This window comes from Capra hircus, chromosome 19 (genome assembly GCF_001704415.2).
Source record: "Capra hircus breed San Clemente chromosome 19, ASM170441v1, whole genome shotgun sequence".
NCBI classification, from domain to species: domain Eukaryota; kingdom Metazoa; phylum Chordata; class Mammalia; order Artiodactyla; family Bovidae; genus Capra; species Capra hircus.
This window is the reverse complement of record NC_030826.1, coordinates 11,317,811-11,338,028: the sequence shown is the minus strand read 5'-3', so window position 1 is coordinate 11,338,028 and position 20,218 is coordinate 11,317,811. Positions and strand designations below refer to the sequence as shown.

Here is a 20,218-nt window from a genome sequence, read left to right as displayed (position 1 = left end):
ACTCTCAGAAAGCCAAGAAGTAATTCTTTCTGCCTTGCACTCAGCATGCCGGGAAGTCTGTTCCCAGCCCACCCACCCCAGTACCTGTCTTGGGTCAAGAGATGGCAGGGCAGTTGAGGAAGGTGCCCATAGTGGAAGGAGATGGAGCCAGGTGCCATCTCCAAGATGGTAGCCTGGCTTACAGACGCCAGGGGAGGGGCTGGGAGCCTCCTGACCTGACTCTCGGGTGGACCCTGAGCATGTCCCTTCCAGAGGGGTCTCCAGGACACGTGGGAGCCCAGAGGAAGGGGAAGGGAGGCACTCCAGGCAAGTAGGCCCCTCTCAAAGCAGGCACTCCCCCTTGAAGGGGGAGGGCACAGGAGGGGCCTGGCAGGCAGGCAGATGGTGTGGGTGAGGATGCGTGAGCAAGTGAGTGGCTGAGCCCGGGTGTCTGGTGGGGGAGGCGAGGGGCAGACAGACCAGACGGGGACACCTCGGTCCTTCCTGCCTCCCGGCTTCTTGCCTCCTGCCAGACCAGGAGCTCCAGAACAGGAGCCTCATGGAGTTGGGAAGCAAGCTGGCTGAGCACGAGTCTGCACCAGGCCTGGGCACGTGCCCTACGAGTGGCATTGTGGTCCAGATGTATCATCAGGGCAGCCGTGCTCCTGGCTAACGGGGTTCACATGCTGAGGAGGCGACGGGAGCCTGCCAGCCAAGCGGGGTTCTCCCTGGGCACCTCCCCAACCCCCCCCCCGCCCCGCCCCGCCCCGCCCCGCCCCGCCCACCGTAGAAGGATGTCAGTGGGCCCAGATTGGCCTCGGGGCAGGCAGCCGGCCCAGAGTGCACACCCACCCGCCTACCCCCTGAGAACGCCCCCTGACCCGGCCTGGCCCTCTCTCCTGTCTTACAGAACTCCAGCGAGAGGGAAGCATCGAGACTCTGAGTAACAGCTCGGGCTCCACCAGCGGCAGCATCCCAAGGAACTTCGATGGCTACCGATCTCCGCTGCCCACCAACGAGAGTCAGCCCCTCAGCCTCTTCCCTACCAGCTTCCCGTAGGTCCCAGCAGCCTGCTTCAGGCTGGCCGGCCCACTCTCCTGCCGGAGGGAGAGGGAGACACCCCCCTGTCCGCTCCTACCCTTCAGACTCCGCTCCTCTTTGAACCCACCACCTTTCCCAAGCTTCGTGACGACAGCCACCCAGCCTCCTGGATCGAGAAGAGACCCTTCTCCAAAGCACCTCTGCCCGCGCTGACCTCTGCCCCCGTCGTGGGGCAGGCCACGGCCGAGACTCTGCAGAAGCTCCGTCCCCGCCTCCATTTGCACATGACGTCCCGCGTCGGACCGCTTTTGTATTTTCTAACTCAGCTCCTGCGGGGGGTGGAGTGGGGGGTGGCTAGGGTGGGGAGCGGGGATGGCTCGGAGGGCATCTTGGCCCCGAGCAGCCAGCCCTGACCCAGGCCTGACTTCAGCACACACTGCCCAGCGTCCCGCTGGCGCTGAACTGAGGCCCGGAGTATTAGGGGAGGAGGAGGGAAAGAGAAGCTCCCCTTCCTCTTTTCTCCCCCCTTTGGCTCATGGAAAGGATTTGTCTTTCTTGTCTGTAAGCCCTTGTACCCTGATCCTGTACTGTTCGGTGAAGGAAACCGTGGTTTCTGAGGCCCTGTCAAAAAGTGCACGTCTTGTTCAATAAATCACGCTGCAATTGGTGTCCATCCCTGAGTGGCTGGGGTCAGGGTTCTCTCCAAGGACCGAGCAGGGTCCTGGGAGCCTGACCACATGGCCCTGCGCCCGCCCAACGCCCCCACCTGGACGAGTGCGGGAGCTGGGGAGTCAGGGAGCAGGGAGGAAGGTGGAGGAGGATGTTTACTCCAGAACTTGGGTGGCGTCTGACAGACCCATCCTCTGACCTTCTTGCCTGTCACCGGAGCCATTGGGTTTTGGAGGGCACCCTGGGCCTCCCTGGCTGTGGCAGTCAGGTCCTTGGAATGTGCTGCTGGGTTGCCGTGGGAAGGAGAGCCTGATGAAGACTCTGGCCTTCTCTTTGGGACAGGCTCCCTGTCATTACCTCTTCTAAAGCATATATCTCTTTTTTTCTTAATTTTTAAATTTTTCTTTGGCTGCACCCCCGAGGCTTGTGAGATTGAGTTCCCCAACCAGGGATCAAACCCACACCCCTGGCATTGGAAGCTGGGAGTCTTCTGGACCATTAGGGAAGTCCCATACCTCTCTTTGCAAACTCAGAAGGTGAAGAATGGGCAGAACCTTGGATACCAGGTTCTGGATGCGGTCCCCTCCCCATTCCCAGTTCTGGACCTAAGGTGACGGGCAGGAAGGAGACAAGCGCAGGGGGGTTGCGAAGAGGGGGTGCTGAGTGGGAAGGAAATGGGTGCGAGTCCCCATCCTGCCTCCCCGGAGACTCTGGAGAGGCCTGGGGGTACTGAAGGAAACCACTGAGACAGGCGTGCTTTGGGGTGAAGTTTAATGCAACACCCAGAGAAGAGGTGAGTTCACAAACAGGCAGGCCTTGTCTTCCAGCCGTCCACCCAGAGCAGGGCAGCCCTGGGGCCCCGGCCTTGCTCACATGCACCCCATCCAGCCCTGGCACCCGAGGACAGATTTAATCTTCAGTGGAGAGCCAGCTGGACGTGGTGGGGGAAGACAGGACCCAAACCACGCTCCGCTCCGAAGGCTGAGTGGCCGGCCCTGCAGAGGGTGGCTGAAGCCAGTCCCTCCTGCCCAGGGACCCACGGGCAGAGGATCACATGCCCAGACAGAAGGAGGCCCAGCCAGTGGGGGCTGACAGCAACCAGCAGCTTTCCCCTTTCTGGCTCAGTCGGACACACTGATGATGCCAGGCACAGCCCCACCCCTCCAGAGCCGTGTTTCAGCCAAAAGGGGGCCAGGAGAGAGAGGGGTGCCCCCAGCCTGCCTGTGCCTACTGGCTGGCTCCTTGGGGCCACGTCCAGAGCTCCAGGCAGGGTCCAGCCCTCTCACCCACCCTCCAGCACACAGACGCCGGAGCAAAGATGGAGAGCCAGGAGTGCTCCCCAACCACTCGGGGGACTGACTGGCAGCCTAGAGTCAGGAGTCCTCCCTGGCTCAGCCCATTCTCTCCAGGGGGTGCAAAAAACAGCTGTGGCCTCCCTCGGTCAGGGAAAGTGGTGGGTGTAGGGCTGGACTTGCCGGCTGAGTTTGCAGGACAATCTGGTTATTCATCTGCTCGCAGCCAGGGCAACTCTTGGAGTATGTGGGGGAAGGGGGAGGATAAGAGAGGCCAGATAAGCTGGCCCCATGGCGGCTGCCACTGGAGCTGGGGTTATCAGGGAGGCCTTGGGTCTGGCCTCCGGCTAATTGGAGAGGTTATAGACCCTGCCACAGCCTGTAATCAGCTGGAAGTGAGACTGGGCCCCAGGGTGGGGGGCCTTACTGCCCACTGGCCCTGGAGCAGCCAGCCTCCTGTCCTCTAGAGATAACTCCCAGGGCAATCTCTGCCTCACCTCCAGCAGCTCCCCACTACCGCCCCCCTCCCCCCCCCCCCCCCCGCAGGATGGCATCACCTAGGAGGACATGCATCTAATTATGGCCTGACCAGGTGACCTTGAGGAAGCCATGTGACCTCCCTGGTTCTTACAATGCTACCCGCTCAACAGGCAAATTACTGTGGACTTTCTCCCAATTTGATGGAGGGGAAAAAAATACCTTCATGGTTTGCGCGGAGGCTGATGGGAACTGGGGTGGCAGCTCAAGGAGGCAGGGCAATGTCTGGGATTGACTAGGGCCATGGCCCAGTGGCCCCACGGTAAATTCAGGGCCACCGACCTGTGTCCAACACTAGTGTCAACTCTGCAAGCAAGCCGAGGCCAGAGCAAGCAGCTGCCAGTCCGAGACTGGAAATGGTTGCTTGCTGCTGATTTTTCTGATTTTCACAGATCAGAGAATCTCTAAACTGGAAGGCACCCCAGAGAGCACTGTTCGGTCCTCATTTTGGCAGATGAGAAGCCTGAGCCCTTGTCCCAGGTTAAGAAGTCACACAGCTAATCTGCTGACCCCTGTCTGCTCCCTGCTGCCTCACGTGCCCTGGCCAGTTCCCTTAGGGGGCTCTGTTCTGCATCGACCTCCCTGTCCTGGGCCCCCACACAGTCTAACACTCTGGCCCCATCTCCCCCATTCCCTACCCCTGAGAACATCCAGGCCTGGCCCCTGGCTGGCTTTGAAGCTGCTGCTATGTCCCTGTGTCACTGAGAAAGCAGCCCCCTTCTGCAGACCTAGAGCTGGACACTCTAGGGGCAAAAGGGAAGAGCATCTTGGACTATCTTGGTTTCGAAGAACCCAGAGCCCCGCTCGAGGGTTGGGGCCCAGGAGTCTCAGTGTCGCCTGTTTGCCTGCGCAGGTGTAGGTAAGCGGGCAGCAACGACACCACTAACTGGCTAAGGAGCGGCCTTGCTCTCTTTTAAGGTCCATGGGTTCCATCTCAGCTCTGCCACCGGTAGCGGTGTGGCCCCCGGTAAATGGCTGCCCCTCTGGGCTCATCTGCAAAATGGGGGGGGGGGGCAGGAATATACCCAGCAGAGACAAGCAACAGGGTCCAAGATCCAAGAGGAAGCTGCAGGTCAAAGAAGCAAAAGGTTGGTTGGAGGCCTAGAGGCTAATGGGACAGGCCAGGTAGCTCTTTGGAAGGGAGAGGGAAGGGCGGGTGAGGCGACGCTGGAACCCGATTGTCACGAACTGCCTCGAAGCCGCTCCAGGGAATCCGGCAAAGCGTCTCTGCAGAAAGCGAATGAAAAACCTGCTGAGAGCGCTCAGGCCAGCCCCGCCCCTCTCTCGCAGGTGGGCTGGTCCTCGGGGGGCGGGGGTCCTTCCTGTGCTTTGCCCCCTCACTCAAGCCACGGAGCATCGTGGCCTGTTCACTCTGCCACGATCCTGGACACCTACACCTGAGAACTCACACCTGTGCAGGTCCACCTCACTTTTACCAACCCCTGCGTCCCAAGCGGACCGCTGCGACCCCGGGACCTCGACCCCAGAGCACAGAGTAGTCCCAGGAGCTCCCGGGATGATGGGAGTCCCCCACACTCTGTAGAAGTCGCCTAAAGTCCGGCAGGGACGCGTCCTGGGTGTTGGGGCCCTGCGACCTTGCTTGCCCTCGAAAGCGCGGAGCGACCACCCTCGAGGGCCGGGGCTGTCCCACGCCAGAGCTGCCAGCCCGGGCCTCCCGCCAGCCTGGAAGCCTGGGGACAGGACCCCAGGGGCCGTGCTGCTACCGGGCATCCCCAGAACCTGACCGGAAGAAGGGGCCCCGCCGCCAGGCCTCGCGCAAGACCGGCGGAGAAGAGGTCGCGCCTCCCGCGCCCTCCGCCCGGTCCCAGCCACTTGGCCCGACCCTGCGCGGGGTAATTGGGTCGGGAGGGAGGCGACGGGCGGGCGGCGACTCCAGAGAGACTGCGCGCCTGTCAGCCGCAATTTGTCTAAGTGGACGGGACAGGCCGGGCCGCTGCGGGCCGGGGTCATCGAGGCCGCGGCCCCCACCCCGGGCAGACCCGGGACTGCGGGGGAGCCAGGCCCGGCCACTGAACGGGGCAGGCTGGCGCCAAGGCTCCGGAAGGCGCGGGTCCGGTCGGGGAGACGGGGATGGGAGGCAACGCTGTCCTCCTCTTCCCTCCTTCCTGCGCACACAACAAGCCGAGGCGAAGATGCACGCGCCCCGCGGCGCCTGCACTGCTGGTCACGGGCGCAGGGCCCCGCGCGTCAGCCGCGCTCAGCCCGGGCACACTCCTAAACCGCCGCGCACTTGGTGCCCGCCTCAGGCCAGCGCCCCGCTACCCGCGGGGACGCGTGCCCCCTCTGCCACAGGCCCGTGCCCCCCAGGCCATCACTCCAGGCGGATCCCCGCCCAGGGACACAGCCCGAGACACCCGGGAAGACCCCCGCCGCGGCCTCTGACCGCGCGAAGGTTAGGGGCCCGGGACCGACGGCAGCCCGCCCAGGCTCAGGGCCGCGGCCACACCCGGCCCGGGCCGCCCCCGCCCGGTTTCCGGGTTGCGGGAGGCGCAGAGGGTCCGCAGCGCGTGCAACGCGCGGGAGGCCGGAGGCCCGCGCCCGCCCGACGCCCGGGCCCTGGACGGGCGGGGAGGGGGGGCGCGGCTGAGCGCGCGTCCCCCGCCCGTCTGCGGGGCTCGACCGATGCGAAGTGACAGGGGCCGGAGCTTTGTTGTGGAGCCTCGGCCGCCTGGCGCCAGCCGCTCCCGCCCGCTCCCTCCCCCTTCAGCCCCGGGCGGCTCGCGAGGCGCCCCCCGGGGCCTCTTAAAGAGACACGCACTCTCAGCCCTGGGGACCCCCCGGAGGCGCCTGTTCCCGGGAAGGGGAAGGGGAGGGGAGACCCAGCGGGGGAGGGGCCGAGCGGGAGCTGAGCGCCGCACGGCGCAGCTCCGGGGCTGCCTGGGCCTCCCCTTCGCAGGTTTTCGTTGAGCCAAGGATATTCCTCGCTGGAGAGTTTGGCGGGAGGTGTTGGGCGCGGTGGGGGGAATGGGGACGTTAATTCAGACTATTAAGAGTGGCTGTAGCGGGACCTCGGGTTGGTTGCGGGATGGCAGGGCAGGGCAGCTGATGCGGTCCGGGCCGAGAAAGAGCCCGCGGCCGCCAGAGGGCAAGTCCGTGGCCCAGTGGCTGGCCAGGTGGGATCGTGGTCCCCCAAAGGCAGCCGCTGCACCGTCGCCACGCGGTTTCTTGGTCAAACAACCTGGGCCAGCGTGTTTCAAATTCTCTGGGTCTTGGACCCCTTTACCAGGTACAGACCTTCCCCAGGGAAATGTGCAAATTGCACACACTTAGGTGTTTTCCACGCCATTCTTAAGTTTGAAAGTATGCGTACACACACGACTTTGGGCGGATTCCCAGGCCAGTGTCCGAATTCCTGGGTACGGAACGCTGGCTCTTATCTGGTCACCCCACCAGCTGCGCAATCCTGTCCACACAAATCCCTCCCCAGGGGCAACATCTCGCCTAAGATGGAGCCGGCAGGACTTTGCCGGGGCAAAGCGGCAATGAATCTGGCCGCGGCTGCATAGACTGCGCGGCGCGGAGTCAAAGATTCGCTCTGGACAGAGAGGAGGCACTAAGTGGAGCGACCCAGTGGAGAGTGAGGTCGGGAAGGAAAACCCTCTGGGGGCGGCACCCTGTGGCGCGCCGTACAGGGATGTAGCGAGATCTCTGGGGTCGGCTCAGGAAAGTAGAAAACAGGTCGAGGAGGCCAAACCACTCCGGCCGGTCCCCAAACTGCACTGCCCGGGGTGATCAGACTTTACACGCCAGGTCTGCATGTGCAGCATAAAGAGTCCCTGCGACTGGTGTGCGCAACGCATGGACACTGTGGGTGTGGGCTGTACGCGCCCACCACGCCAGGACAGAGCCCGTGAGGGCCGAACTAACTCGCATTTGAATCAGGGGTGCGGGCAGGCGTGTCACCCGTGTCCAGTGCGTGGTCCGTCTTGCCCTCCGACCGCCAGGAATCAGGCAGCGTCAGGGCTCGAGACTGATCCGAGGCAGGTGTGTGGCCGCCCGCCTTAAGTTCGACACTCCCGCTGAGCACAGGGAACTACCTCCGTGGGTGCGAGACACACACACGCACGCACACACACACACACACACACACACACACACACACACACACACCGAGGGCGGGAGAAAACCCTGGTCCTGCGGGAGAACGAAGTCTGGCTGCGGGGCGGGGGGAGGGAGGTTCAACCGCAGGTGCGCACAGACACTCAGACCCCCATACTCGCTAGTCGGCACCACGGAACCCGGGAGACGTGAGCTTTCGAGAGCTGGGAACCAACTCCAGAAAAGTGGCGTAGAGAAGATGCCAGTGTTGAGGATGAGGCATGCTTGTGTCTCTAGTACCGGATGCGACGAAAATTCGTTGGGTCAAGAACCTGGGGGCGGGATCCGCCCGCGTCTTGCCGCCTGGTGCCCGGCGGAAGGTGCGCTTACACCTTCCCGGTCCGGAGGACCCGCTCTCCTGGGAGAGCTCCGATTAGCTCGGGGACGCAAAAGGATACTGGGCTGAGTCCAGGGCTTTCCCGGAACTCCCGGTTCTTCCAGGGGCTTCCTGTGAGGGGGTCGGCGCGGGCTAGGGGGGTCTCCGCGTTCCCCGAGGAAAAGCCGCGTCCGCCTCCCGCCCCCGCCGGCCCCACCAGGGCTCTGCCACCGCCGCACTCACCGGCTCCCGCCACCTGGGTTCCGCTCCGGGACCTCGGCAGCCGGCGCCTCCCGCCTCGCCCGCCCACCGGCCTCTCCTTCCAGCATCCGCTGACTCCCTTCGGAGTGGAGGGGCCCGGGCGGCGCCGCGGCCGGGAGCGGGGTCGGAGGCCAAGCCGGGGCGCGGGCCGGGGCTGCGGGGTTGCCGGGCGTGGGAGAAGGAGGGCGCCCCCTCTCCTCGCGGGGCCATGTCAATGCTTTGCACTTGGGGCGGCTTGCGGCTGGGGGTCCTTCCCCGCGGGCCCTGGCGCCCGGGCGCCCCCCGCCTCAGGCCCTTTCGGCGGGTCGGTTCGGCCCGCCGCGCTTTCCCGTCCGGGCGCAGGCAGCCGTGGGCGCGGGCGGTGGGGTGGGGGCCAGGGCAGTGGGAGGGGTCTCGGGGCCCGCTGGCCCGTCATTGGTTAATATTTTATTCTGTTGACATGTTTTCTTACTGCTGAGGCTTCCGACACCTTCTCCCCGGGCCCCCCCTCCCGCTCCGAGCTTGGCCTGAGCTGTCAAAACCCCGCCCCCGGAGACCCACAATTGGTCCAAAAAGCGTAAAATCAGCAATCAAGGGGGGCCTGGCTCGTTAGCGCAGGGGATCCGAGCAGGGCAGGACATGTGAGATAGTCACAGTTTTCCAGAGATCACGACAAGATCTAACCAGTCGCGCGTGGTCCCCGGCGCCGGAGCGGCCCAGCCCAGCCCAGCCCCGCGCAGAGCCCCCGCCGCCCCCGCGCCCAGCGCCCCGCGTCCCTCGCCGTGCGCCGGACGGGGAACCGGGAGGAGCCGCCACCGCGCTTGCCACCCGGGTCGCCCTTCCTCCGTGCGCGCCGCCGCCCGGGCCGGGGGTCCGAGCCGCGCGCCCCCGGCCCCGGCCCCGGGCGCCTGGGCCGGATGTCCCGATGAGAGAGCCGGCGCTGGCGGCCAGCGCCATGGCTTACCACCCGTTCCACGCGCCACGGCCGGCCGACTTCCCCATGTCCGCCTTCCTGGCGGCGGCGCAGCCCTCCTTCTTCCCGGCTCTCGCGCTGCCGCCCGGCGCTCTGGCCAAGCCGCTGCCCGACCCGGGCTTGGCGGGGGCGGCGGCGGCGGCGGCTGCGGCGGCGGCGGCGGCCGAGGCGGGGCTGCACGTCTCGGCACTCGGCCCGCATCCGCCCGCCGCTCATCTGCGCTCGCTTAAGAGCCTGGAGCCCGAGGACGAGGTGGAGGACGACCCCAAGGTGACGCTGGAGGCCAAGGAGCTGTGGGACCAGTTCCACAAGCTGGGCACCGAGATGGTCATCACCAAGTCCGGGAGGTAGGGCGGCCGGCTGGCCGGAGGGCGCGCGGGTGGGCGGGAGGGGAGCCCGACAGCGCTGGCCAGCGCCGAGCCCGCCGCCCGCGACTCCCAGCTCTCGGCTCCGGCCCCCGAGCCACGCGCAGACGATGGAGTCGACTTTTCTCATTTGGCACCGAACGAATTTTTTTCTTTTTTTTTAAAAAAAACGAAGCATCGAAGTCTTCCAAATGAAAACGAAAACGTGCTCCTGCAGAATAGTCCCCCAGCGCTCAGAGTCCCAAAGCCGAGGAGGCCCCGCGGCTCGGCCCTGCAGGGTCTCAGCGGTCTCGGCCGCAACTCCTCAGCCCCGAGACCCCTCTCTCCTGCTTCGGAGGCGAATCTGGCTCGGTGCTCCGCGAAGATGCGGCGTATCCCGCTCTCTCCTCCGACCCCGGAGCCCGGAATGAGACTCTCACCCCTGCTAGGCCCAGCCCGGCCCTCCAGTTGCCGCTGGTCGCGGCCCTTCGCCGCGAGCCGCGAGCTGACCCAGCCGCAGCCTGACCCGGCCTGTGAGCCTTGTCCCGGCCGAGGAGCCAGGAGCTCCGGAGGCACACGGCTCCCTAGGCCCTGAAGCCGGAAGAAAAGCTACAATCGCCAACCGCTCAAGCCTCTGGCTCGGAAGCGGAGAATCCAGGCCTCGGCTCACTCACCCTCTTCGCCCGAACTTCAGGGTCAGGGTCCTTGTTCTGCTGCTGTAACCCAGTTCCTTCCCGCAAACAAACACCCGACTGCACTTCTGAGAGCTTCGGCCCTAAGTGGACATATTCCCACGAACGAATTTCAGGGAGGTTCATGAGAAGCGGGTTTATTTGTAAAAGCCCCAGATTTCTTTCTTGGAGCTCGGCTTTCATCTCAGATGAGGGAGAAAAAAGGGGTCACTAGACCTGAGCACAGGGCTGAGAGCAAGCCTTATAACAGGAGAGGGTCTTGACAGGCAGAAATAAGATCTCCTAGGAATAACCACCACAGGTGGAATCTCCCAGACCTTCCTAAGAGGGCAGAGCAAGGGTAACAGAGGAACACCGGTGGCGAAGCTCCAGGCGTTGGGGGAGAGGGGTCTTCGAGATCCAGTGGGTTCCCTGACCTCTCCCTCTTTCACTTTCTCGCAGGAGGATGTTTCCTCCCTTCAAGGTGCGAGTCAGCGGCCTGGACAAGAAGGCCAAATACATCCTGCTGATGGACATTGTGGCCGCTGATGACTGCCGGTATAAATTCCATAACTCACGCTGGATGGTGGCAGGCAAGGCCGACCCCGAGATGCCCAAGCGGATGTACATCCACCCGGACAGCCCGGCCACGGGGGAGCAGTGGATGGCCAAGCCGGTGGCTTTCCACAAGCTGAAGCTGACCAACAACATCTCGGACAAGCACGGCTTCGTGAGTGCAGGCCAAGTGCCATGGGGGTCGAGGACCTAGCACTACAGGGGGTGGTGGGGAGGAGAGGAGACCCCGGTTCCCCAGAGGGGAGTGCTCGCAGAACCCCCAGAGTGCCCTTGCCCAGATCACTGCCCTGTGGCCTTTGCTGCCTGGATGCAAAGGCTCTGCTCTGCAAGCCTGGGGAATGTTGGGGTTTGTGGCCACTAAGCTCCAGGCTGCCCACAATCTCACTTTCCAAACTCTCAAAATCTCAGGTCTTCCAAACTCCCTTCTGGAGTCCAGCAGGAGGCAGGTGCAGCTGGGACGGGTTGTGGAGCCGCTGGTCTTTGGGGTCTGAGCTTGGAAGACTGGCCCAGGACCTCAGTTGGTTCTCACCCTTCCCCAAGACCAGCCCCATCCCCAAAGGAGATTTAAAAGTTCAAACAACTCCCCTCCATACCTTTTCCTCCTCCCTCAGGCAGATGCCTGACCTGGGATAAGGGAATTTGGGGTTCTCACCGTTTCTGCCTGAGCCAGGGCCCCAGTGAATGGGAAGGGGCAGTTCATGGGGCTAAACGGACTACCCCATCCGGAGGTAGGGCAGGTCGGTGAGGCCGCAAAGGTTCCAGTCTTCTCTCCCTGGGTTTACTAGGGGCTTAGACATGAAGAGGAAGAGAAGTTAAGAGTGGAATGGTAGTGGGTTTTGTTTTATTTCGGTTTCCAGCTGGGGTAATTTTTTTTTAATGGAAAGAGAAACTGTGATAAAGTCGAGGGGGAGGGAAATAAAAATTAATATGGGGAGGTAAGGCGCAGAGAAGACAGGAGAAAAGGGGGGAAGGTTTGGGGTGAGGTGGGAAAGGCAGAAGGTGAGAGAGACTGAGAAAAATGGCAGGAGGTCCGGCCCCCAGAGAATAGAAAGGCTCGGGAGACAGGCTGGGGGCTGTCGGCTGACCCTCGCCCTCCCTGCAGACTATCCTGAACTCCATGCACAAGTACCAACCGCGCTTCCACATCGTGCGAGCCAACGACATCCTGAAGCTGCCCTACAGCACGTTCCGCACCTACGTGTTCCCCGAGACCGACTTCATCGCGGTCACCGCCTACCAGAACGACAAGGTGGGTCGGGCGGCCTCCGACCCTCCACTCACACCCGCCCGCGGCCCCCTGCACGCCCGCCCCCGCACCCTCACGATCGGCTCCCGGGCCCCCAGTCTCTGTAAGCGCAGCACCCAGCGAAACCCCCCCGGACTCTCTCTCGCAAGCCCGCGACGCGTACGCACACGCTCCCCGGGGCGCGCGAACAGCTGGGCGCTCCTTGGGGTGGGGATGTTTACTTAGCAATTAGCAGAGACTCCGGGCCCGCGCTGACATTTTTACATTTTATTCGTTTATTTCTTGGCTCAGGGATGGGAATTTAAATGAAAAGAGGGCGCCCGAGGCAATCTGCCCAGGCTTTCCGACTGCTGGGAACCTGGGGCCTAGTTTTCCCTCTCCTGGGGGAGCCAGAGGTGGGGGTGGGGGGGACAGGTGACAGCCACCACCCCTCCCGCCCCCAATCCCTCTCTGGGTCAGTTCAGGCCTGGGACCCCTTGGGATGTGCTTGGAAACTTTTCCTTCAAGGGGAAGGGCTTTCCCCTGGCTGCTCTCTTTCTACACCCTCTCTGTGTGCACCCCTCTGGGTTGGAGAACAGTGTCTGAGTGTCCTGCCGGCCGTATTTTTTTTTTTTCTATCTTTTTTTTTTTTTCTGTCATTGTGAACCGATCTGTCCTGGGCCGGTATATGCGTGCACCATTTGGAGTGCCTTGAATCCATGTGGAGGCCTGTGAATTCGTTTGACTCCCTGGGCACTTGTTTTACATGTGTGTACTTGCGTGTGCGCGGACCTGTGCGTGTGGTTGTCTACATGTGTGTCTGCTGACCTGGGTGTGCTCTGCTGTCCGTGTGCTCCTGCTCAGGTGCGGGGTTCCCTTAACTCGAATGGCCGGGTGGGCCTGCATGCTCGCTTGGACAGATTTCCACTCGGGGTGCACAGCTTTGGGCTTGTGTGCGCAAGTCGAGGGATTATATCTCGAAAATAGTTTTCGGAGGTCGCTTTCTTCGAAGTCCGCCCGTCGACCTCACCTTGCTTTGTGGCTTGGGGCGGCCCAGCCCAGGTGGACAGGTACCCAGGGTACCCTCCCCGGGGGCTATCCTCTGGGGCGAGCAGCCTCTGACCTCCAGGTGCCCCGGGCCAGACTAGAAGAGCCCGCAGCCTGACCTGGCGCCGCCCCCTTGGTCCCCACAGATCACGCAGCTTAAGATCGACAACAACCCGTTTGCCAAGGGCTTCCGGGACACCGGGAACGGCCGGCGGGAGAAAAGGTGAGGGTGCGCGGGGCTGCCGGCAGGCGGGTGCCTGGGGGGACAGGACGTGGAGGGGGCCGGAGGGTGGGCTGCACTCAGACCCGCTCCCTCGGCTCATCCGCAGGAAGCAGCTGACGCTGCCGTCGTTGCGCCTGTACGAGGAGCACTGCAAGCCGGAGCGCGACGGCGCGGAGTCGGACGCCTCGTCCTGCGACCCTCCCCCTGCGCGGGAACCGCCACCCTCTCCGGGGACGGCGCCCAGTCCCCTGCGCCTGCACCGGACCAGAGGTGCGGGTGGGGCCGGGAGGAGAAGGGCAGGGTGTCCCCCGGGCGCCGGGTTGGCTTGGCGCTCAGCATCTGGCTAACTAAAGGCCTGCGGGGAGCGTCAGCGGCGAGTCTGGGACGGGCCTCTACCCCAGGCCTCCCCTGAGTGCGGTCCCTGGTGGCCCGCAGATCCTTCTGGGCTCTGAGCTAGGGCCCTGGCGCTGTGTGACTGCGGCAGCAAGGCCTCCTCTGCCGGGTTCACTTTCCTCCCCACTGTAAATAAGGGATCTTGGATGGGGTGACCCCTACTACCCCGAGATTCCAGGAGTTCCTCCGACGTGGCCTCCCGAGAGCAGGCTTGTGCACGTCTCTCCGGCTCTGACTTCGCGCCTGTCTGTCCCCGGGCCGGTAACGCCGCGCATCCTCTCTCCCCGCAGCCGAGGAGAAGTCGTGCGCCGTGGACAGTGACCCGGAGCCCGAGCGGCTGGGCGAGGAGCGCGCGGGGCCGGCGCTTGGCCGCAGCCCCGCCCTGGACAGCAGCAGCCCCCCTCGCTTGACCGAACCCGATCGCGCCAGGGAGCGGCGCAGCCCCGAGAGGGGCAAGGAGCCGGCCGAGAGCGGCGGGGACGGCCCGTTCGGCCTGAGGAGCCTAGAGAAGGAGCGCGCCGAAGCCCGGCGGAAGGACGAGGGGCGCAAGGAGGCGGGCGAGGGCAAGGAGCCCGGCCTGGCGCCGCTGGTGGTGCAGACGGACAGCGCGTCCCCGCTGGGCGCCGGACACCTGCCCGGCCTGGCCTTCTCCGGCCACCTGCACGGGCAGCAGTTCTTCGGGCCGCTGGGGGCCGGCCAGCCACTCTTCTTGCACCCGGGACAGTTCGCCATGGGGCCCGGAGCCTTCTCTGCCATGGGCATGGGCCACCTACTAGCCTCGGTGGCCGGCGGCGGCGGCGGTGGCGGAGGCGGCGGGCCAGGGACCGCCACCGGGCTGGACGCGGGCGGGCTGGGTCCCGCGGGGAGTGCGGCCAGCACCGCCGGGCCCTTCCCATTCCACCTCTCCCAGCACATGCTGGCATCTCAGGTAAGGCCTGTGAGCTGGCAGCAGCATGAGAAAGGAAGGGGAATCCGAGGCGGGCAGAGGAGGAAGGCATAGGGCCTGAAGGCGCTCCAGGCTTCCAGCCGGCAAGGACTCCCTCCTGGGGAGACCCGGTGGACCCTCTGAACCACACCTGCCTGGCTTCTGGGAGTCCAGGACCAGGTCCAGGATTTGGCCAGGAGATTGCTTCTGACTCCTGTGTGACCTTGGGCAAGTCCCTGACCCTCTCTGGACCTATTTTCTTCCCTCTAACCCCAGAATAGACTGGGACCCATTAGACTCTTTCTGCCCTGTCCGACTGGGGCTGCCTCCAGCTTTTGTAAGTCCACTTGCCTGGCCTGCCTCAGGACATTTTTCTTGGGAACCACAGTTAGTCCCCGAAAGGCTACAGTGGCTGGACAAAAAAAGTAGGAGAATTTGCAGTGTGTTCTGGATAACTGACCACCAAATTGACCCACCTCCAGATGTCTCGGGCTCCTTTCAGACCCTCAGGAAGCGACCTGGCAAAGGAAGGGGCTTTTCCTTCCCCCACAGTGAGTCTCCCAACTCCCCCAGCCACACGTCTCAGTCCTCCAGGCCCAGGTGGAAATTCTGAGCTCCCAGGGGAGAGCTTATGAAACTGTGGGCAGCAGCAAAGTTAGAAGATCCGAAGGGGAGAGTGGCCTCTTTGGTTGCTTGGGCGGAATATTCCCTGCAGAAAGATTTGGAATCTCTACATTCATTTTCTTCCCTCTGAGGTTTCTGGCAAATTGAACCCTTAAGATCTTATCTTAAGGGAAGGAAAATAGGAGTTTAGGTCTGAGAAGGCTCCTTCGGTTCAGAAGCAAATATTTTTAAAGTGGGGGAAGGGATTCTGAAATGAGTTTTAAATAGAGCTCAGCATCAGGGGTGTGTGGAGTGAACGTTGGCGGCGCTGGCATCACGTAGCTGGGGCTCTGAGCTGGTAAGAAAGCCTCCAGAAAGTGGAGTTCAGAGCCTGGAGGTTTAATTTGCCTGGAGGTATGTGAATACCTCCTCCCCAGACAAATTCTGGTGTTGAGCATGGACATCGCAGAGGTCACAGGGAAGTCAGGGCCTCTAGAGGCAGCCTGGTTAACAGGTGCAAGGCCAGGGAACAGGCACTCAGCACTCAGGAGGCATCCCTAGGTATACTGCTAGTGGTTAACCGCTCACCTATGGCTATCGTACTGTGCGTGCTCTATCACTTCAGTCTCTACGCGACTCTCTGAACTGTAGCCAGTCAGGCTCCTCTGTTCATGGGGATTCTCTAGGCGAGAATACTGGAGTGGGTTGCCATGCCCTCCTCCAGGGGATCTTCCTATGGCCATCAGAAAGAGACAGAACCTTGGAGATCTGAAGCCCCCTCCTTCCTCTGAGATGCCAGGTCTGAATGCTCAGTAGGGCTTGACCTTCTCAGGAAGGGTATTTTGTCATCCCTGACTAAGCTACTTCCCTTCCTTCTCCCTGCCTGAGCCAGGCCCGAGGCTCCTGGAAGCCCAGCTCAGTCAGCTCCTGCCCTCCTCCCCATATACCCACATACTCCATGGAGAGAACCATGATCTCAAAGGTCAGATAATCCAAAAGTTGGGCCGCAGGCGGTGTTTTGTGCAGGGTTTCCCAGCTACTGGGCTTTCCACAGGCAAAGGCTCTGCATTCTTTCTTCAGCTGCCACTAGGGAGCCGCTGGGAGTTCTTTGCATTCAGGCCAGTTTATGAACAGACTGGCCTCTGGAGCCTTCTCCTGGCCGGGGCAGGAGACCCCTGAGCACGTGGGCAGAGAGAGGGAGAGTGTACAAAGCTCCTCCAGTCCTACGTGGCCCCAGCCCTTCAGGGCACCTGCGGATAGAAAGGCAGGGCAGGGCACTGTTGGAAGCGAGTGGCACCTCCCTGCCAACACAGCCAAAGTTACCTGCCGGCCACCTGGCCCCCAGCTGGCCTTGTTTCTTCCCCCAAGGCCCTTTGCTAGTTCAGCCGCCTGTAATGGCCTTCCCTTACTCCTAGAGTAATACCTGGCACAGAGCTTGGTAGGGCCCGCTCCCAATCATAACCTTAAGTGGGCTCCCCTCTAAGCGGGTTTGGACGTAGGCATAGTGGCCCATTACTACCTGCGTTCTTTGGGGGAGTAAGGTTATGTGAGCACCGGTCTTCCTGAACAGAGTAGGGCAAGGATTGCCAGTTGTCGCCCGGCCACCAGCACCCAGATCACCCCCAGGAACACCCCAGGCGGGATGCCTAACCCTTGTCTTGTTTTGTTTCTTGCAGGGAATCCCCATGCCCACTTTCGGAGGCCTCTTCCCCTATCCCTACACCTACATGGCGGCCGCTGCGGCCGCGGCCTCGGCTCTGCCAGCCACCAGCGCTGCGGCCGCGGCCGCGGCTGCCGCCGGTTCCCTGTCCCGGAGCCCCTTTCTGGGCAGTGCCCGGCCCCGCCTGCGCTTCAGCCCCTACCAGATCCCGGTCTCCATCCCACCGAGCACTAGTCTCCTCACCACCGGGCTGGCGGCGGAGGGCTCCAAGGCTGCAGGCGGCGGCAATAGCCGGGAGCCCAGCCCATTGCCGGAGCTGGCCCTCCGCAAAGTGGGGGCCTCGGCCCGCGTGGCCCTGTCGCCCGGCGGTGCGGCCAAAGAGGCGGCCAGTGAACTGCAGAGCATTCAGAGACTGGTGAGTGGGCTGGAGAGCCAGCGAGCCCTCTCCCCTGGCAGGGAGTCGCCCAAGTGAGGGGGCCCGCCCCGCTGCTCCGCTGCCGCTGCCGCCGCCGCCGCCGCCACCGCGCAGGCCTCCTGGGTTGCCTTCCCTGCTGCTTGGGACGTGTACAGCACAGAATGGGTATTTATTTAAATAAAGGAGAGAAAGCGGGCTGCAGCCGGAATGAAACCCTGATCGGCCAGCCGGGGCCTGGGACACTTCCCTGGGCCTCACAAGGAATCCGGAACAGAGTCGCTTTGGGGCCACTGGATTTGGTCCAGGTCTGCTCTGGTGTCAAGGTGTCATCGGCGGAGCCTCTCCGGGTTCCTCCAGCGCTATGGGGGAGGCCTCGTCCCCGGATCAGCCAGGGGCTGGCTGGCTGGGGAGCCAGAAGGTGCAGGGGTCAGGGGAGGAAGCTCCAAAGGCCCCTATCCTGGAGCCCCGGACCGCTGGAGAATCTGGGGTGAGGGGAGCTGAGGTCAGTGAAGACGAAGTCAGTGTAGATTTGAGCTGAGAGGGGCCTGTTCCTTTAGTCCTTCCATTTCTTCTCCCGGACAGGCGCCCCTCCCACCCCTGGGTCAGCGGAGGGAGTGGCATTTCTGCCTTGAGTCCCCAGGGGGCGGGAAAAAAGAGATATTTATGAAATAAATGGTAATTTGTGTAAATAAGCTTTAAAGTTCCCAGAATATGCAAATTGGTATTAATTTATTCAAAGGTGTACATTGCTGTGTACAGAATATTTAGAGATTAACTCATAGCCTATAATTTTTTTTTCCTTTTACATGAGCATCTATATTGTACAGGGCTGGGGGGTGGGGAGGAGGTCCTTGGCTGCGGGAGAGGGCCCCCGGCCCCCGGAGAAGCCTCCACCCCGCCAGCCCCTCGGCCCCTGCGCCCGGGCGTTTTTTGCTCGCCCGGCCCGCGGGCTCCACCTCAGGTTTTCACTTTTCGCTCCGGAGCGAGACGAAAACGACAAAAACTCGAGAAAACAATAAAACGCTGCAATGCGAAGTGAACGGCGCAGTGCGCTCTGTGGGCCGCGCGGGGCAAGGGGGCGCCGCGAGCGCGTCAGGCGGGACCGGAGGCCGGGATGGCGGGCCGGGCGCCCGGGGCTCGCGGAGGCGGCTCCCCCGGGGACGGCGGGGCCGCGAGCGGAGCCGCGAGGCCGGGCGGCGCCGGCGCGGGCTGCGGGCGGGCGGGGAGGCGCCGCGCCGCCGTGAGCCCCCCGCGCGCGTCCAGCGCCGCCGCCGCCGCCGGGCCGGGGGCCGGGCTCCCTCTGCTGGCCGCTCTCCGCCGTCCGCCACTCCGCGCCTGGCCTCCCGGCTCCCGGCCTGGGGCGCGCGCCACCGTGGAATTGCATCTCCTTTCGGAGCTTCTGGCTTGGGAGGGGGGGCTGATAAGACGGGTGCTCTCTCTCTCCCTCCGGAGGAGGGGTTTGGCCATGGTCACCCAAATACCGAGAACTTAGAATCCTTTTCTACCCCTCCGTCTCCTGAACCTCAAAAGGACACGTTCTCTCCTATCAGGATTGTTGACCAGAGTGGCAGAGTCTAGACTGCAGGTCCTCCTGTGGAAATCATCTGTCTCTCTCTCGGGGGTGGGGGGGGCAGTGTATGAAGACTGGGGCTCATGAGACTCTTTTTTCCTCTCCCACTTTCCCCCTGTACAATAGTGGGTTCAGCTGGAAATCGCGCAGGGAGTCGCACTGTGTCAGTCGCCGTTAGGCCTCGCTCCCAGTGGCCCGAGTCTGCCAGGACAGCTGCTGCCCCAGGAGGACGGCCTCTCCACCCCTCCTCACCCAGCCGACAGGCGTCTCCAGCCCCAAATCCTAGCAGTGGAAGGGGTAGGAGAGCGGCAAGTCATTCCCTCAGACCACCGCGGGGTCTGCCCATTCCTCAGCGTCACCCCTTCCCAGCTGCTTCCTCTTTTTGAAGCGTGTGAGTGTCCATGATGCCCTGGCTTAGCAGGCAGCTCAACCTGGGCACTTCCGAGGCCGAGAGGCGCTGGCTTCCAGTTCACCAGGGACATCAGGGACGGTAAGATGGAGGAAGGGTGGAGAACTGGCCTCCAGGCTCCCTGGACACCTTCGTGGGCTCATCCATTTGCAAAGAAGAGAATCGTGTCCTCCTCTTCCAGGGAGGGCGCCGGCCCCCACGCCACGCTGAATTCAGGGGAGGGTGTCGGCCCGTGAACCAGTGCGAGGGCGCAGAAGACTGTCCCGGCTCTGGGGAGGGTGAACTGGGGTTTCCCTGCCTCTGACCTTCGGGCGTGCAGGAGGGCAGTTCAGGACCAGGGCGGGGCAGAAAGGCCCCTTTCTCGGCTCAAATAAAACCCTGCGTGGACAGTGTGTTTATTGGAGGTCTCTAACATTTGAAGAAGGGCGCGTGGGTTTCTTCTGATTTCTCACTGTCTAGGGAGAATGGGGAAAAGGTAATGGCAACCCACTCTGGTATTCTTGCCTAGAGAATCCCATGGACACTTCCACGGGCTGGTGGGCTGCCGCCTATGGGGTCGCACAGAGTCGGACACGGCTGAAGCGACTTAGCATGCAGGCATACATTGGAGAAGGAAATGGCAACCCGCTCCAGTATTCTTGCCTGGGGAATCCCAGGGACAGAGGAGCCTGGTGGTCTGCCGTCTATGAGGTCGCACAGAGTCCGACACGACTGAAGCGACTCAGCAGCAGCAGCAGCAGGGAGAGTGGTGAAGAGGCTGCGGAGCGGGCTGCTGGCGCCAGGGGGCAGCACCGAGCTGGCGCCGCGGCCGCGCCAGCCGGAAGACCAGGTTCCCGAGGAGGGTCGCGGTCACGGCGGCGCAGAGCGGCTTGGTGGCGGCCGCCTTCTCGCCGCAGGGCGGCTGCAGCGCCCCGGTGGGGTGGAGTGATCCTCCAGGGCCCCGAGACGCCCCGGGGCCCCAAGCGCGGCCTGGGGAGCCGTTCCCCCGTCA

General features: G+C 63.2%; 2 protein-coding genes across 10 annotated transcripts in view; both read left to right on the top strand.

Annotated features, from left to right (window-relative positions):
• Positions 1-1,700, top strand: part of BCAS3 (BCAS3, microtubule associated cell migration factor) — a 592,226-nt gene extending 590,526 nt beyond the window's left edge. For 5 of the 8 annotated variants that reach the window (XM_005693143.3, XM_005693140.3, XM_013971822.2 and 2 more), the window contains one exon: positions 890-1,693. In XM_005693143.3, the coding sequence (XP_005693200.1) occupies positions 890-926 (37 nt within the window). In that variant the 3' untranslated portion in view covers positions 927-1,693. Of the gene's footprint in view, positions 1-889 lie in introns of all 8 variants that reach the window. The other 3 variants (XM_013971824.2, XM_013971823.2, XM_005693141.3) reach the window with 2 other exon arrangements.
• On the top strand, positions 8,785-19,620 carry TBX2 (T-box 2). Of its 2 annotated transcripts, XM_018064146.1 has the most exons (8): positions 8,785-9,513; positions 10,644-10,911; positions 11,860-12,006; positions 13,176-13,252; positions 13,359-13,522; positions 13,936-14,573; positions 16,850-17,248; positions 18,945-19,620. In XM_018064146.1, exons 1-8 carry the CDS (start codon positions 9,119-9,121, stop codon positions 19,221-19,223), a joined length of 2,367 nt encoding a protein of 788 aa, XP_017919635.1. In that variant the 5' UTR covers positions 8,785-9,118; the 3' UTR covers positions 19,224-19,620. The 2 variants fall into 2 exon arrangements, with proteins under 2 accessions (XP_017919635.1, XP_017919636.1); XM_018064147.1 differs by lacking the exon at positions 18,945-19,620 and having other exon boundaries at positions 8,786-9,513; positions 16,850-18,288.